General features: G+C 71.1%; 2 protein-coding genes across 3 annotated transcripts; one reads left to right on the forward strand and one right to left on the reverse strand.

Annotated features, from left to right (window-relative positions):
• Positions 1–255: 255 nt before the first annotated feature.
• CACNB3 (calcium voltage-gated channel auxiliary subunit beta 3) lies at positions 256–7443 on the forward strand. Its single transcript, XM_064638971.1, is given in 16 exon segments — positions 256–487; positions 490–609; positions 612–664; positions 814–906; positions 3821–3943; positions 4030–4152; positions 4239–4354; positions 4424–4488; positions 4595–4614; positions 4833–4913; positions 5115–5173; positions 5263–5372; positions 5460–5611; positions 5686–5781; positions 5867–6016; positions 6271–7443. Coding segments are annotated over 16 exon segments (1863 nt in total). The 5' UTR covers positions 256–270; the 3' UTR covers positions 6556–7443.
• Positions 7444–7610: 167 nt separating this feature from the next.
• DDX23 (DEAD-box helicase 23) lies at positions 7611–13689 on the reverse strand. Of its 2 annotated transcripts, none has more exons than XM_064638964.1 (17): positions 13591–13689; positions 12897–13105; positions 12697–12795; positions 12498–12594; positions 12350–12415; positions 11616–11754; positions 11405–11535; positions 11219–11331; positions 10995–11138; positions 10569–10794; positions 10308–10453; positions 9821–9998; positions 9494–9736; positions 8999–9150; positions 8772–8880; positions 8499–8673; positions 7611–8193 (listed from the first exon to the last, which is right to left on the reverse strand). In XM_064638964.1, the coding sequence occupies exons 2-17, from the start codon at positions 13103–13105 to the stop codon at positions 7970–7972; spliced, it is 2451 nt and encodes an 816-aa protein (XP_064495034.1). In that variant the 5' UTR covers positions 13591–13689; the 3' UTR covers positions 7611–7969. The 2 variants fall into 2 exon arrangements, with proteins under 2 accessions (XP_064495034.1, XP_064495033.1); XM_064638963.1 differs by having other exon boundaries at positions 11405–11538.
• Positions 13690–13852: the final 163 nt, after the last annotated feature.

Below are 13852 nucleotides of genomic sequence, written 5' to 3' on the forward strand. Positions count from 1 at the left end.
GGGGGGCCCACGCTGGGTCTCCGTGAGGCTCCCGGTACCCCCCTCCCCGCAGCCCCCGCGCCCGCCGCTCCGGTCCGGTGATGCTGCAGCACCGGAACCGGCCGCCCCCGTGGGCATGGCGGGGACACGGGGCGTGGGGTGGGTGGGCTGCGTCTCCCCACAGCCCCGCCTGCCCCACGCGGGGGTCTACGGGGGCAGGTACCCCCTCAGGGGGGTATATACCCCCCGGGGCAGGGGGGCAAAAACCCCCGGGCGGGGGAACACGGTGGGATGCGGGTGGTAGGGCTCCCGCATCCCCTCACACGCGTGGGCACGGCCGAGGGGTCTCCTCTTTCCCGGTCCCGCCCGGCCGGTGCCCGCAGCACTGCGGGTTGCGGGGAGGGTCCGTTCCCGGTGCCCTCCGGTGGCTGCCCAGCCGCGGGGGCGCGGACCGGCCGCCGCGGGGATGGGCGCGGGGGCGGGCAGGCGGGGGCGGGGACGGCCGGGACGCCCCGGCGGCCCCGTGTGATGCGGAGCGCGGCAGTGGCGGCGGCGGCGGCGCGGCCCTTCCCCGCGGAGCGCCGCGGTCCGGTGCGGGGCGGCCCCGCCGGCATCCCGGGGGCTCCGGTGGGCGCCGCCGGGGATGTCCGCCCCGGCGCAGTCTGACGCTCCCGGCTCCTTCCAGGTGAGCGGACCGGAGCCCTCCCGGCCGTCGCGGGCCCGGTGCGGCCCGGTTCGGTTCTTCCCGCAGCGCGGGGGGCCGCCGGTGGCAGCGCCGCGGCGGAGCCACGCCGCCCGGTGCCGCCCGGTGCTCACCGGCCGCTCTCCCCGCAGAGCCCCCGGAGGCTCCCGAAGCGCAAGAGCCGCTTCAAGCGCTCTGACGGCAGCACCTCGTCCGACACCACCTCCAGCATCCTCCGCAGGCAGGTGAGCGGGACGGCACCGGCACCGACACCGGCACCGGGGCGGGGCAGCCCCACCAGCCCCGGGCCCGCCGCCGTTGCGGCTCCGCATTAAGGCAGGGACCGGGGGTGCGGAGCGGGGAGCGGCCGAGCATCTCCCACCCCAACCCCTGCACCGGGAGGAATCGGGCGGCCGCCCCCGCCCCGCCGCTCCCGGGGGACCGGGGCTGGGCGCCGGCACCGGGCGCCGGTGGCATCGCAACAGCCGCTCCCCGCGGCTAAAAATAGCGAGTGCTGCGTCAGGGCCGGGCCGGCGGCGGGCACCGGCACTGCGGCGCGGGGGGCGGCCCCGGGAAACTGAGGCAGCGGAGGGGGAACGAGCCGGGGCGGGGGGGCCGCGGGGCCGCCCCGCCCGGTCCATCAGCCGGCACCGGGGCCGCCTCCGTGCGCTGCCCGAGGGGGCACGGACCCCCCCGCCGCCCACCACCCGGTGCTCCGGTTCCCCCCGGCGCGAGCTGCGCCCCCTCCCCGGCCGCCGGCGGGGGAGCGGGTACCGGAGCGGCCTCGCGGAGGGCGGGGGATTCCGGTGGGGGAGGCCCCGAGGGCCGCAGAGCGGCCCGAGCATCCTTTTTCCGTCCCAGGGTAGCACCTGCTCCTCCGGTACCCCGGTACTCCCCGGTACCCTCAGGGACCCCCCGGCCCGGCCCAGCACCCGGCGCGGCCCCTTCAGCACCTCGGAGAGGGCCCGGCCGGGCCCCACCGCGTGTCCGGTACCGGGGCCGGTGCCCAGTGCCCCGTGCCCGGTGCAGGTGCCCGCGGCCCGTCACGCCGCTGCCCGGAGCCCCCGCCCCGCCGAGCGCTGCCCCGCGGCCCCCGGGCCGGCCCCGAGCGCTCCCGGGCCGGTCCCGCCGGTGGCCGTCCCGCTGCACGGTAACGGGGAGGGCCGGGCCGGTCCCCCGGGGCCCGTCGCTGCCCCCCTCCTCGGAGGCGGGGGGGGGGGGGCGCGGCGGGGGGGCGGGAGCGGCTCCGGCCCCGCCGCAGGGCTCGCCCTGCAGACGGGGCTGCTGCCGGCTCGGGGCAGGACCGGGGCCGCCGCACCGGAGCATGGAGGTACCCCCCGGGACCCCCCCGCCGCCGCCCCGGGACCCCCGGCCGGCACAAACCCTCCGCCGCACCCCAGGACGCCCCCTCCCCGGGAGCTTTGCCCTCTTGCCAAACTACCCCCTCGCACACACGCCGCTACCGAGAGCTGCCCCGGTGCCCCGTCCCGGTGCATCGCACCGGGACCGCTCGGGACCCCCGGCTGCCAGTGCAGCCCCCCGGGGGGAGCTGCACCGGGGAGGGACCGGAGCCCCCCGCCAGCACCGGGAAGAGGGAACCGCGACCCCCGACGCCCCCCCGCCCCCCGGGCTGAGCGGCGGGGGCGGCTCCGTGCGCCCCGGGGGGGCGGTGGGAGGCGGGGGCGGGGAGGGGCGGGGAGGGGCGGCGGCGGCGGCGGCGGAGCAGGCAGGGCCAGCCGGAGCCCGAGCCGCAGCCGGAACCGGAGCCGGTGCCGGTGGAGCGGGGCGGGGGGGGGGGCGCGGGCGGCTCGGCTCGGCTCGCCCCGTCTATGTCGTTTTCTGACTCCAGCGCTACCTTCCTGCTCAACGAGGTACCGGCCCCGGTACCGGCTCCGGTACCGGGGGGGCCGGGGCGGGCCGTGCCCGGGGGGCCGCGGTGGGAGATGGGGGGAGCTGCGCCCCGGGGGGCGGTGATGGCGCACGGGGGGGCCGTGCCCGGTGCGGGCGGTGTTGGCCGTGCCCGCTGAGGGGGTTCGTGCCCGGTGCGGCGGAGGGGGGAGGGCTGTGCCGCCCCCCCGGGCCCTTTGTTCCTCGCCGCCGCTTTTCCCTCGATCCCGGCAGGTGCGACCGGGATGGGGACCGGGTTCGGGACCGGGGTGGGACGATCCCACCCCCCATGACCGGGGACCCCGCGAGGGCCGATGCTCCGGGCCTGGGGGGGCTTCATGGGGGGGGGGTCGCGGTGTAGGGGGGGTGGCACTGGGAATGCTGGGGGGTGATGTCGTGTCTGGGGGGGCGCTGGAGACGCTGTACTGGGGGTCGCACTGGGGATGCTGGGAGGGGGGGCCGCTGGAGACGCTGCAATGGGGGCCCGCACTGGGATGCTGCGGATCCATACTGGGGATGCTGGCGTGCCCTAGTGGGGATGCTGGGGGGGTGGGGGGGATGCTCGGGGAGGGGGGGGAGGCGGTGACGATGCTGGGGGGCCGTGCTGGAGAGGCCATATTGGGGGGGGGGGCATGCTGGGAAACCATATTGCCTGCGGTGGGGTGGGGGGGACCACGGCCCCCCCCGATGTGAGCGGGGTGGGATGTGCAGGATGGGAGGCCCCGTGTGCTGGCGCGGGGGGGGCGGTGCTGGGCAGCGGCGCTGAGCTCAGCCAGGCAAGGCCCGTGGGGCCTCGGGGGGGGGTGGTTGAGGTTGGAGGGGGGGGCTCAGCTACATCCAGGGACCTATAAATATTTCACCGCGGCTGCTGCGCCTGTTCCGGGCGCAGCGGGCGGGGGGTAAATACCAGCGCGGCGGGGGGGGGAGCCGGGGGGGACTGCGCTGAGCACCCCAGGGTGGGGGGGGGACACTGGCAAGACCCACATCCCCATCGTGACAGGGACTCCTCTCCCCGGCCCGGCCCTCCCCGGGGCTGTAGGGCTCTCCCCCGTGCCCCCCCCCAGCACACGGGGGTTGCACCCCAGGGATGCCGTGCTGGGCGATGCCACCCAACACGCCTGGCTCGATGCCCCCGTGGACACCAGAAAGCTGGAAGGAAGGGGGCTGGGGGTCAGCGGGGTCCCCTCCCCGGGCTGGCACTGCCTCAGGGCAAGGCCCCTCTTTGTGGGGGTCCCCCCCGCAGCCCCCCAGCACTCAGCCCTGTCCCCCCAGGGCTCGGCGGACTCCTACACCAGCCGCCCGTCCCTGGACTCCGACGTGTCCCTGGAAGAGGACCGTGAGGGTGCCCGGCGCGAGGTGGAGAGCCAGGCCCAGCAGCAGCTTGAGAGGGCCAAGGTAGGGGTGGGGGGACACCCAGGGCACGGCTGGGGGGGACTGGCAGGGCCTGGGGGTGCTGATTTACCCCCCCAACCCTCCCCCAGCACAAGCCAGTCGCCTTCGCCGTGCGCACCAATGTCAGCTACTGTGGGGCGCTGGACGAGGAGTGCCCGGTGCAGGGAGCCGCCATCAACTTCGAAGCCAAAGATTTCCTGCACATCAAGGAGGTGAGGTTGGGTGCTGAGACGGCGGGGAGGGGGGAACAGGGCCAGGGATGCCCCCCCGGTCTCACCCCTGCCCTGTCCTCCCCCAGAAATACAGCAATGACTGGTGGATCGGGCGCCTAGTGAAGGAGGGGGGGGACATCGCCTTCATCCCCAGCCCCCAGCGCCTGGAAGCCATGAGGCTCAAGCAGGAGCAAAAAGCCAGGTAGGGATGGGACCCTGCTTCCCCCCTGGATCCCTCCCGGGCTGCCCAACTCACCCCCTTCTCCCTCAGGAGAGCTGGCAATGCCTCGGGCCTCGGCGACAGCGGGAGCCGGCGATCGCCTCCCCCCTCCTTAGGTAAGGGCAGGTCTTGGCCCAGGGGCACCCAGAGGGACCCAGAGGGATCCAGGGGGGCCCTCACTTTACTATCACCAACCTCTGTCTCTTCTTTCCTCTCCTCAAGCCAAGCAGAAGCAGAAGCAGGTGAGTCCCGGGCACAGAGCCGTGCCCCGGGCAGGGGGAGATGGGGAGGGGGCTGCAGGCAGGGCCAAGGGTGGGGGGGGGGCAGAGACACCCCCTCTGCTCCGGTTATGGGGCCAGGGGGGACTCCAGGGCACTGGAGCTCTGTGGAATAGGCTCATCGACCCCTTCCTGGTTGGGGATGGGTGACCAGGGCACCGACCCCTTCCCGTGTCCTCCAGACGCAGCACATCCCACCCTACGACGTGGTCCCCTCCATGCGGCCCGTGGTGCTGGTGGGGCCCTCACTGAAAGGATACGAGGTATGAGGGGGCTGCGGGGTTGGGGGGAGGCCTCGCTGTGCCCTGGGGTGGTGGCTCGTGCCCCTCGTCCCCTCCCTGCCCGTCCCGTGCCGGCAGCGGGCAGATGGCAGGGCCGAGGGCGGCTGGCAGGGCGCCGGGCGGCTGCCACCTCCCTGCCGGTGCCATCTGTGCCGGCTCACCGGGCTGGCGGCCCCGTGGCAGGTCACCGACATGATGCAGAAAGCCCTCTTCGACTTCCTCAAGCACAGATTCGATGGCAGGTGAGACACTCCCTCACGTACCCAGAACCCCCCTCCGGCCGTGGCCCAGGGGTCCCCGGGTGCCCACCGTGTCCCTGTGCCCCCCCCAGGATCTCCATCACCCACATCACGGCCGACCTGTCCCTGGCCAAGCGCTCCATCCTCAACAACCTGGGCAAGCAGGCGATCCTGGAGCGCTCCACCACCCGCTCCAGCATTGGTGAGGGGTCGGGCTCGCCCCGGGGTGCAGAGACCCCCTGCCAGGGGCCAGCCCAGCCTGACACAGCCCCCCCGTGCCCCCCCCCAGCCGAGGTGCAAAGCGAGATCGAGCGGATCTTCGAGCTGGCCAAGTCCCTGCAGCTGGTGGTGCTGGACGCCGACACCATCAACCACCCGGCCCAGCTGGCCAAGACCTCCCTGGCGCCCATCATTGTCTACGTCAAGGTGTCCTCGCCCAAGGTGAGGGGTGACCGTGGCTCCGGGGGGTCCCGGCTGCCCCCCGTGGTGCCACCACCCCCCTCTCCCCTCCCCAGGTCCTGCAGCGCCTCATCAAGTCCCGGGGGAAGTCGCAGGTGAAGCACCTCAACGTGCAGATGATGGCAGCTGACAAGCTGGTGCAGTGTCCCCCGGTGAGCTGGCCCGTCCCCCCACCCTGGGGATGCCCGGGAGGGTCCCCAAGCCCCCCATGACCCCTTTTACCTGCTCTTCCCCCAGGAGCTCTTCGATGTGATCCTGGATGAGAACCAGCTGGAGGACGCCTGCGAGCACCTGGCCGAGTACCTGGAGGTGTACTGGCGGGCCACCCACCACCCCCCGCACGCCCCCCACGCCGTCCCCTCGCCCACCGGCCTCCCGGGCCTGCAGGTACCCCCACGGCCCCCTCCCTGCTCCCCACGGCTGCCACAAGGACTGGGGGGACACACACAATCCCCTTGCACTGTCCCCAAACCCCCTCCCTGTTCCCTACTGGGACCCAGCACAGGGGTCCCCAGACCAGGGTGTGGGGGGTGCACAGTTCAGGGTTGGGGACACGCAGCCCCTCTCCCTGCTCCCCCCGGGGACCCAGCACAGGGGTGCCAGGGCACCGTGCCACCCCTGCAACCCCTCGGTGCCCGCAGAGCCAGCAGCTGCTGGGGGAGCGGGGGGAGCACTCGCCGCTGGAGCACGACAGCCTGATGCCGTCGGACGAGGCCGGGGACACCTCGCCCCAGCCCTGGGGGGCCACGTCCCAGCGCAGCTCCCGGCACCTGGAGGAGGAGGAGGAGTACGGGGACCCCTACCCAGACCTGTACCAGCCCCACCGGCACCACGGCAGCGGCCCCGGGACGCCGGAGCGCCCGGGCGAGCGCAACCACGACAGGAACTGGCAGCGCAGCCGGCCCTGGGCCAAGGACAGCTATTAGGGGTGGGGAGGGGGGGGGGGGGCACGGCTGGGAACCGGCCCCCCCCCTCAGAGCCCGGGCGCTGCCCCCCTCGCCCCAGCCCCGCGCTGGGGGTGCTCAGACAATCTCCCTCTCGGGGATCTCCTCGGCACCGGCAGCTTCCTCTCGCCCGGGCTTCCCCCCCCCGGGCATATCTTCAGCCATAAGCACAGAGCTGGGGGGGCCCGGCGGCCAGGATGCCCTGGGACCCCCCCCTCTCCCGAAAAGTTTTGGGAAACCCGGGGACAGCCACATGCCTTCTCCCCCCGCCTCAGTGTCCCCCCGGCCCCGCATCGCAGGCTGGCTCATTCCCCGCAGGGCAGCTGCCGTGGACAGTGGGTGCCCCCCCCCCAAAAAAAAGGGTAGGTAAGGGGCACGGGGGGCAGTTTTAGCAGCGTCCCCCACCCCGCACAGACCCGAGGAAGAGGGGGAAGGCGCCCACTCCCCCCCCCCGGGGTCCTGCCTGCCCCCTCCCCACCCCTGCATGGGACCCCCGGGAGGAGGGGGCCGCACCACTCGCTTCGCTCTGCATCGATTCCCCCCTGCCCCGACCACCGCAGCCAAACCGCCCTCCCTCGGGATGGGGGGGGGACACAGAGGGGCTGCACGGGGTGGGGGGGCTGCTCCACGCCTGCACCCACCACCCTCCCCCTGCCCACGCTGCCGTCACCGCAGTCACCGCACACTCCTGTAAATACGGCGCCCACCGCCCTCGGCCGGGGGGGACCCGGCGTGGGCTGAGCCCCCCCCGGGGGCCAGCGCTGGTGGGGAGGGGGGGGCAGGGGTGGGGGCCACAGATTTGTTACGATTTCTTTTGTAGAAAGCACTGATTTCCCTGTAATTGGTTTCAGAAACACACGAGTGCTTGGAGGCGCCGGTGTCCGTGTCTGTGGGGGGGGGGACACCTGGTCTGGGGGGTGGAAAGGGACGGTGGGGGTGGGTGCTGAGCACCCAAAAAAATGCCCTTTTGGGCACTGCTGGCTCCTGTCCTTGTGGGAGGTGGCACCCAGGGAAGGGAGAGGACGAGGAGCCGACGCTGGTAACGCCGCTGCCGGTTTATTCCTGCAGCCTGGAGCTTCAGCTACAAAAAACTCCCAAAAAACCCAAAGCACGAGGTGCAGACAGTTCCCAGGACAGCCCAAAAACCAGCCCCGCCCTGGCAGCAGGGAGGAACCGGCCCCCAAACAGCCTCCAGCAGCTCCTCCGCTCCGTGGGGAAGGTGGGGAGGGGGACTGGGGGAACAGGGCGGGTATTTTGGGACAATCCCAGCCCCAGTCTCTGTGTGGGGACAGTCCTGGCTGAGCAGGGAGGTGGGAAAAGAACGGCCACAACAGTCCTGGCAGCCCTGCTGGTCCTGTCGTCCCCAGAGAGGTGACAGAGGGGGCACAGAGGGGCCTCACGCAAAGATCGTCTCCTCCCGCCGCTTCTTGGTGAGGATGGTGCCAGGCTTGTGCTGGGCATCGGGGTGGTTGGCCAGCTCGGGGGGGCAGGAGGACACGGGGCTCTCCAGGATGGCCTGTTTGAGGTCGTAGAACACGGTGGAGTCCTCCTTGGTGAGGAAGGTGATGGCCACGCCGCTCTTCCCCGCTCGGCCCGTCCGCCCGATGCGGTGGATGTAATCTGGGAGAGGGGGCAGAGGGTCAGAAAAGGGCTTGGTGTGGGCAACACTGGGGCTGGGCAAACCTTGCAGCACCAGGACCAAGGCCAGGCACCTCCCACAGCCCCCCCAGTGTGGGCAACACCAGGGCTGGGCACTCCCTGCACCCCCAGCACAGGCAGCACCGGGTCTGGAAACACCCCACAGCCCCCTGGGCTGGGAAACACCCCACAGCCCCAGGGCTGGGAAACACCCCACAGCACCAGGGCTGGGTGTCCCCCACAGCCCCCCGGGTGCCTCCCAGCCCCCTCAGCCCCCCCATCCTCACCCTCGATGTTCTTGGCCATGTCGTAGTTGACCACCATGGAGACGTCGTGGATGTCGATGCCACGTCCGGCCACGTCCGTGGCCACCAGGATGTCCTTGGCCCCGGCCTTGAGGTTGGAGAGGGCGAACTCCCGCTGCTCCTGGCCCTTCCCGCCGTGCAGGGTGCAGGCGTTGTACTGTGGGACGAGGGGGGTCAGTGGGGGCACATCGGGGGGTCCCCAGGCAGGGACAGGGGACACAGGGCTCAGGATGACCCCCCTCAGCCCAGACTCACCCCCATCTTCTCCAGGGACTTGGCCAGCACGTCGCAGCCCTTCTTCTGGTTGACGAAGATGATGATGGGCGGGTCGAAGCCCTGCTCCAGGATGGCCAACAGCTTCTTCCTGCAGAGGAGGAGGAGGAGGAGGGACAGTTGGGCGAGGAGAGGCTGCAGCGGCCCCGCAGAGTCCCCCCCTCACCCTCAACCCCCTCAGACCACCCCAAAAAGCCCGTCCTGCCCACCTCTTCTCCGACTCGGACATGAGGAAGACCTTCTGCTCCACCCTCTCGTGGGGTTTGCCGGCAGAGCCGATGTAAACCACGGCCGGGCGCCGCAGGTAACTGCGGGCCAGGCGCTCCACCGCCGGCGGCATCGTGGCCGTGAACATCACAGTCTGTGAGGCAACAGGGCAGGGACGTCACCCACAGGGCAGGAATGTCCCCCCATAGGGCAGGAACATCCCCCTGCAGGACAGGAACCCCCCCCGTGGAACAGTAATATCTTGCATAGATCAAGAATGTCTCCCCCCTGGGCACGAACGCACTTTGTGGGGCAAAACCATCACCCCACAAAGCAAAAACATGCCCCCACAATGCTAAAACATCTCCCCCGGGGAGCAAGGACATCCTTTGTGCTGTGGGAACATCCCTAGTGGGGCAGGAACCCCTTCCCCAAACCCCTCCTCACCCCACGAACCCCCACATGACGCCCCCTCAGCCCCCCCTGCCCGTGCCCACCTGTCTGTACTTGTGCTTGCCCGACTCGAAGTTGGCCAACATCTTCTCGGGGTCCTCGGCCTCGTCGGTGTCGGGTTTCTGGTTGGTGACTGGCATGTGCTCCAGGATCTTCTGCACGTCGGGCTCGAAGCCCATGTCGATCATGCGATCGGCCTCGTCCAGCACCACGTAGGTGCAGCGGCTCAGCACCAGGTACCGGTTCTCCAGCACGTCGATGAGCCGGCCCGGCGTGGCAATCACGATCTGGGGGGGGTTGGGGGGGGGTCAGTGGGGCAGCCCCGGGGCTGAGCCACCCCCCTGGGCCCCCCCGGTGCCGCCCCAGCCCACCTCGCAGCCCATGCGCAGGCGGAAGCCCTGGTCCTCGCGGGAGATGCCGCCGATCACGGCCACCGTGCGGATGCCCAGGGGTTTCCCGAATTTGATGGTTTCCTCCTCGATCTGCTGGGCCAGCTCGCGGGTGGGGGCCAGGATGATGGCGTAGGGCCCCTGGTCCGACTCCTCGATGCTGCAGCGCAGGGGGAGGGGGACAGACGTGTCACCCACGGTGACACCACGTGAGCCTGTCCTGTCCCCTGCACGGTCACCCTGCCTCGTCCCCCATCCCCTCCAGTGTCCCCCTGCCCCCCCGCTCCATCCCCTTCACAGCATCACCACATCATCCTGCCTCATCCCCGTCCCCTCCAGCCTTACCCTGTCGCTTCATCCCTTCGGCAGTGTCACCCTGTCACCCTGTCCTACCCCCTCCACAGTGTCACCACCACGTTACCCTTTCTCCCCCTCCCATGGGCAGCGTCCCCCCGCCCTGTGCCCTCACCGGTCGATTTTGGGCAGGGTGGTGATCCACACGAGCAGTGGGATCAGGAATGCCGCCGTCTTGCCGCTGCCGGTCTCGGCCACGCCGATGATGTCCCGGTTCTGCAGCCCGATGGGGATGGCCTGGCGCTGGATCGGGGTCGGCTCCTGCCAGGGGAAAGCAGGTCGGGAGCAGAACTCTCCCTCCTCCCCCTCCCCACGCCCCTGACGGCCCCTTTTCCCCACTCCCAGCCCCCTCCGGGGCCCCCCTCCCTGTGCCCACCTTGTATCCGCACTTGTCGATGACCTCCAGGATGTGGGGGGGCAGGGAGGAGTCCTTCCAGGAGCGGATGGGGTTGGGGATCTTGCCCCCCTTGGTGGTGATGCTGTAATCCTCCCGGAAGATGCGCCAGTCCCTGTCCGTCATCTCGTCCAGCTTCTTCTGGGACCAGTGTCGGTCGTCCCAGCGCTGCTTGGCCTCCTTCTTCCTCAGCTTCCGCAGCCGGGCCCTGGCCAGGGGCAGGAGGGGACGGGGATGTGGGAAGGGGGACAAGGAACCGGGATGGGCTCACCCTGTGCCTCCGGAATCCTCCCGTCCCCTCCCACAGGACCTGCCATGTCCCAGTGCCACCCCCAGCTCCCCACCCTGGCCAAGCAGAGCCAGCCAGGACCCCCCCACACCCCTCAGCACCCTCCCCAAAATCCTCACTCCTCCTGCTCCTTCTCCTCCAGCGTCCTCCTCTTCTCCATCAGGTCCCCGTAGAACCGCGACTGCTCCCGCTTCTGCTGCTTCAGGTCGATGCCCGCGATGAAGCCGCGGCCCAGCAGCTGCACCTGGTGCCTCTCCTTGTACCTGGAGCAGGGTGGGAGCATCAGGGGCTGCCCTGCACCCCCTCAGGGGCACCCCCAGCCCCGGGCACCCCCCGCACTCACAGGGGGTTGTAGTCGATGGAGGTGTCCTCGGACGCGTCCCACTCAAACACGAACTTGCGGTCGTTGAGGTGCCGCGTGCGCCGGCGCTTCTTCACCCCGCCGAGGTACCGCTCCTGCGGGACCCCAGGGTCAGCGGGACCCCCCCGGACACCCCCCCCTGGCCCCCAGCCCGGCCCCCAGCCCCACCTTGATGGCGTGGAGCTCTTTGCTCTTGTCCTTCTCCTCCCGGATCTTCTGCCTGCCCTCCTCGTCCTCGGTGCCGTTGGTCTCCCGCTCCATGCGCTCCCGGCGCTCCCGGCGCTCGCGCTCCTGGGGGTCTTCTGGGGAGCAGGGGAAGGGGCTCAGAGCCAGCACAGCCCCCTGGGGGGGGGCGAGAGCTCCAGGGGGTGACCCTTACCCAACATCTTCCTCCCCATCTCCTGGAACTGTTTCCTCTTCTTCCTCTCCTCCTCCAGCAGCCGCTGCCGCTCCTCCACCTCCTGCTGCCGCCGCCGCAGGGCCTCGGCCTCCCGCTCCGCCTTGGACAGGAACTTGGGCTGGGGGGGACAGGAAGGGTCACACCAGGCCTGGCTGCAATCCTCACACTGCTGGGGGTCCCTCCAGACCTGTCCACTCCCCCTCCGGGTCCCCCAGCCCTCCCCTGTCCCTCCCAGGGGTCCCCCAGCCCTCCCCACTCCTTCTTGGAGTCCTCCAGGCCTCCCCAGTCCCTCACAAGGGTCCCACCCAGGCCTTCCCCACTTGCTTCTGGGATTTGTCTGTTCCCCCCAAAGCCCCCAGGTTTCCCCACTCCTTCCTCGGGTCCCTCTTTTCCCTCCCCAGGTCTCTCCTCTCTCTTCCAGAGTCCTTCTGCACCCCCTGAGTCCTTCAGCCCTCTCTCCTGGGGACCCCTCTGTGTACCCCAATCTTCCCCACTCCCTCCAAGGGTCCTTCTGCTCCCTCCTGGGGGTTCCCCAGTCCTCCCCCTCTCCCTTCTGGGTCTCCACAGCCCCCCAGTGCCCCCCTTGGGTCCTTCCCTTCACCCCTTAGGCCCCCCTCAGCTCCCCCCACTCCCTCCTGGGTTGCCCTTCCCCGGTGTCCCCTGAAACATCCCCAGCCCTGGCACAAGGAAGAGGCTCCTGTTCTCGCTCCCACCTTGGCTTCTGCCTCCTCTTCCGCCTTTTTCTTCGCCAGCAGCTCCTCCAAGGACAGGGGCTGTGCCTGGAAATGGGGCTGGATGTCAGCACCACCCCCAGGGACCTGGATCCCCCTGGAGCCATTTCCAGTCGAGCCCCATCCTCACCTTCTCCTTCTTCAGGGCATTCTCCTCCTCCTCCTCTGCCTTCCGAGCATCCCGGTCCTTCCGGGACTTGGAGTCCTTCCCCCTGCCCGGGGACAAACTTCCCGGGAAAACAGCATGGAATCAGGCCCCAGACACATCCCCAGGGAATCCCTATCTCTGGGGGGCTTAGGAGAGAGCAGGGACCCCTCCAAAAACCCACCTGGATCTCTTCCTGTCCTTGTCCCGCCGGTGCCCATCCTTGTCCCGATCCCGCTCCTTCTTGCCCCGGTCACGGTCCCGCTCCTTGTGCCGCCGATCCCTGAGGGACGGGGAGGGGTCACAGCGCGGTCCCACCCGCACCCCAGACTCCTCCGTCAAAGCTCTCCCCCAAAACCCCACGGAGCCGTGGCCCCCCCTCACCTCTCCGTGGACTTGGAGCGGGACCGGGAGCGGGAGCGGCTCCTTCGCCGGTCCCGGGATCGGTGTCGCTTTCTGTCCTTGGCCGGGGAGCCCTTGCGGTCCCGGTCGCGCTCCCGGTCCCGTTCCCGGTCTGGGGAGCGGGAGCGTTTCCTCTCCTCCTTCACCGGGGACGAGTCCCGATCCTTCTTGTCCGCCAGTTCTCCGGCCATCTGCGGGGAGGGGTCAGCGGGGGGGACCGGGGAGGGCTGGGAGACCCCCACGGAGGGTACGAGGAGGGCTGGGGGTCACGGGGAGGGAGCAGAGGGACCCCGGGGAGGCTGCGAGAGACCCTGGGGGACCCCCAAGAAGGACCGGGGAGGTCTTGAAGGACCCAGAGGGAGCACAGAGGGACCTCCAGGAAGGACCTGGGGGGGCAGAGAAGAACCCCCAGGAAGGATCGACCAGGGCAGGGGGACCCAGAGGGGCCCCAAGAAGGGGACGTGGAGGGCAAGAGGACCCGGGGGGGGTTGGCAGAGGAGCCCCCAAAGGGCTCGGGGGGACGCGGCGCATCGGGCGCTCCAGGCCCCGCCCGCGGTGCCCGGTACCGGGGCTCAGCCCGGCGCGGCGGTAGCGGGGTCCTGCAGCCCCTGGGCGCCGCGGAGGTCCCTCCCGGTGGTCTCCGGCCCCCTCCCGGTGGTGCCCGGTCCCCGCTCACCCCGCCAGCCTCGGGCTCAGCGTCGCCGCTCCGCCACCGCCGCCGCCATGTCCGCCGGGGCCGCGGGGCACGCCGGGACGGCGCGGGACTGCAACTCCCGGCAGCCTCTGCGCGGGAGAAACTACAACTTCCGGCAGCCCCCGCGCCGTCAAAGCACCGCCGCGCCCCGCGATCCCTCCGCCGCCCCCGCCCTCGGAAATGAGTCCCCCGGGTCAGTGTCCCCGCGGCCCGGCAGCCCCCAAAGTGCCCACGGTCGGTGCAC

The sequence above is a fragment of the Pseudopipra pipra genome, chromosome 30, assembly GCF_036250125.1.
Source record: "Pseudopipra pipra isolate bDixPip1 chromosome 30, bDixPip1.hap1, whole genome shotgun sequence".
In the NCBI taxonomy this organism is placed as follows: Eukaryota; Metazoa; Chordata; class Aves; order Passeriformes; family Pipridae; genus Pseudopipra; species Pseudopipra pipra.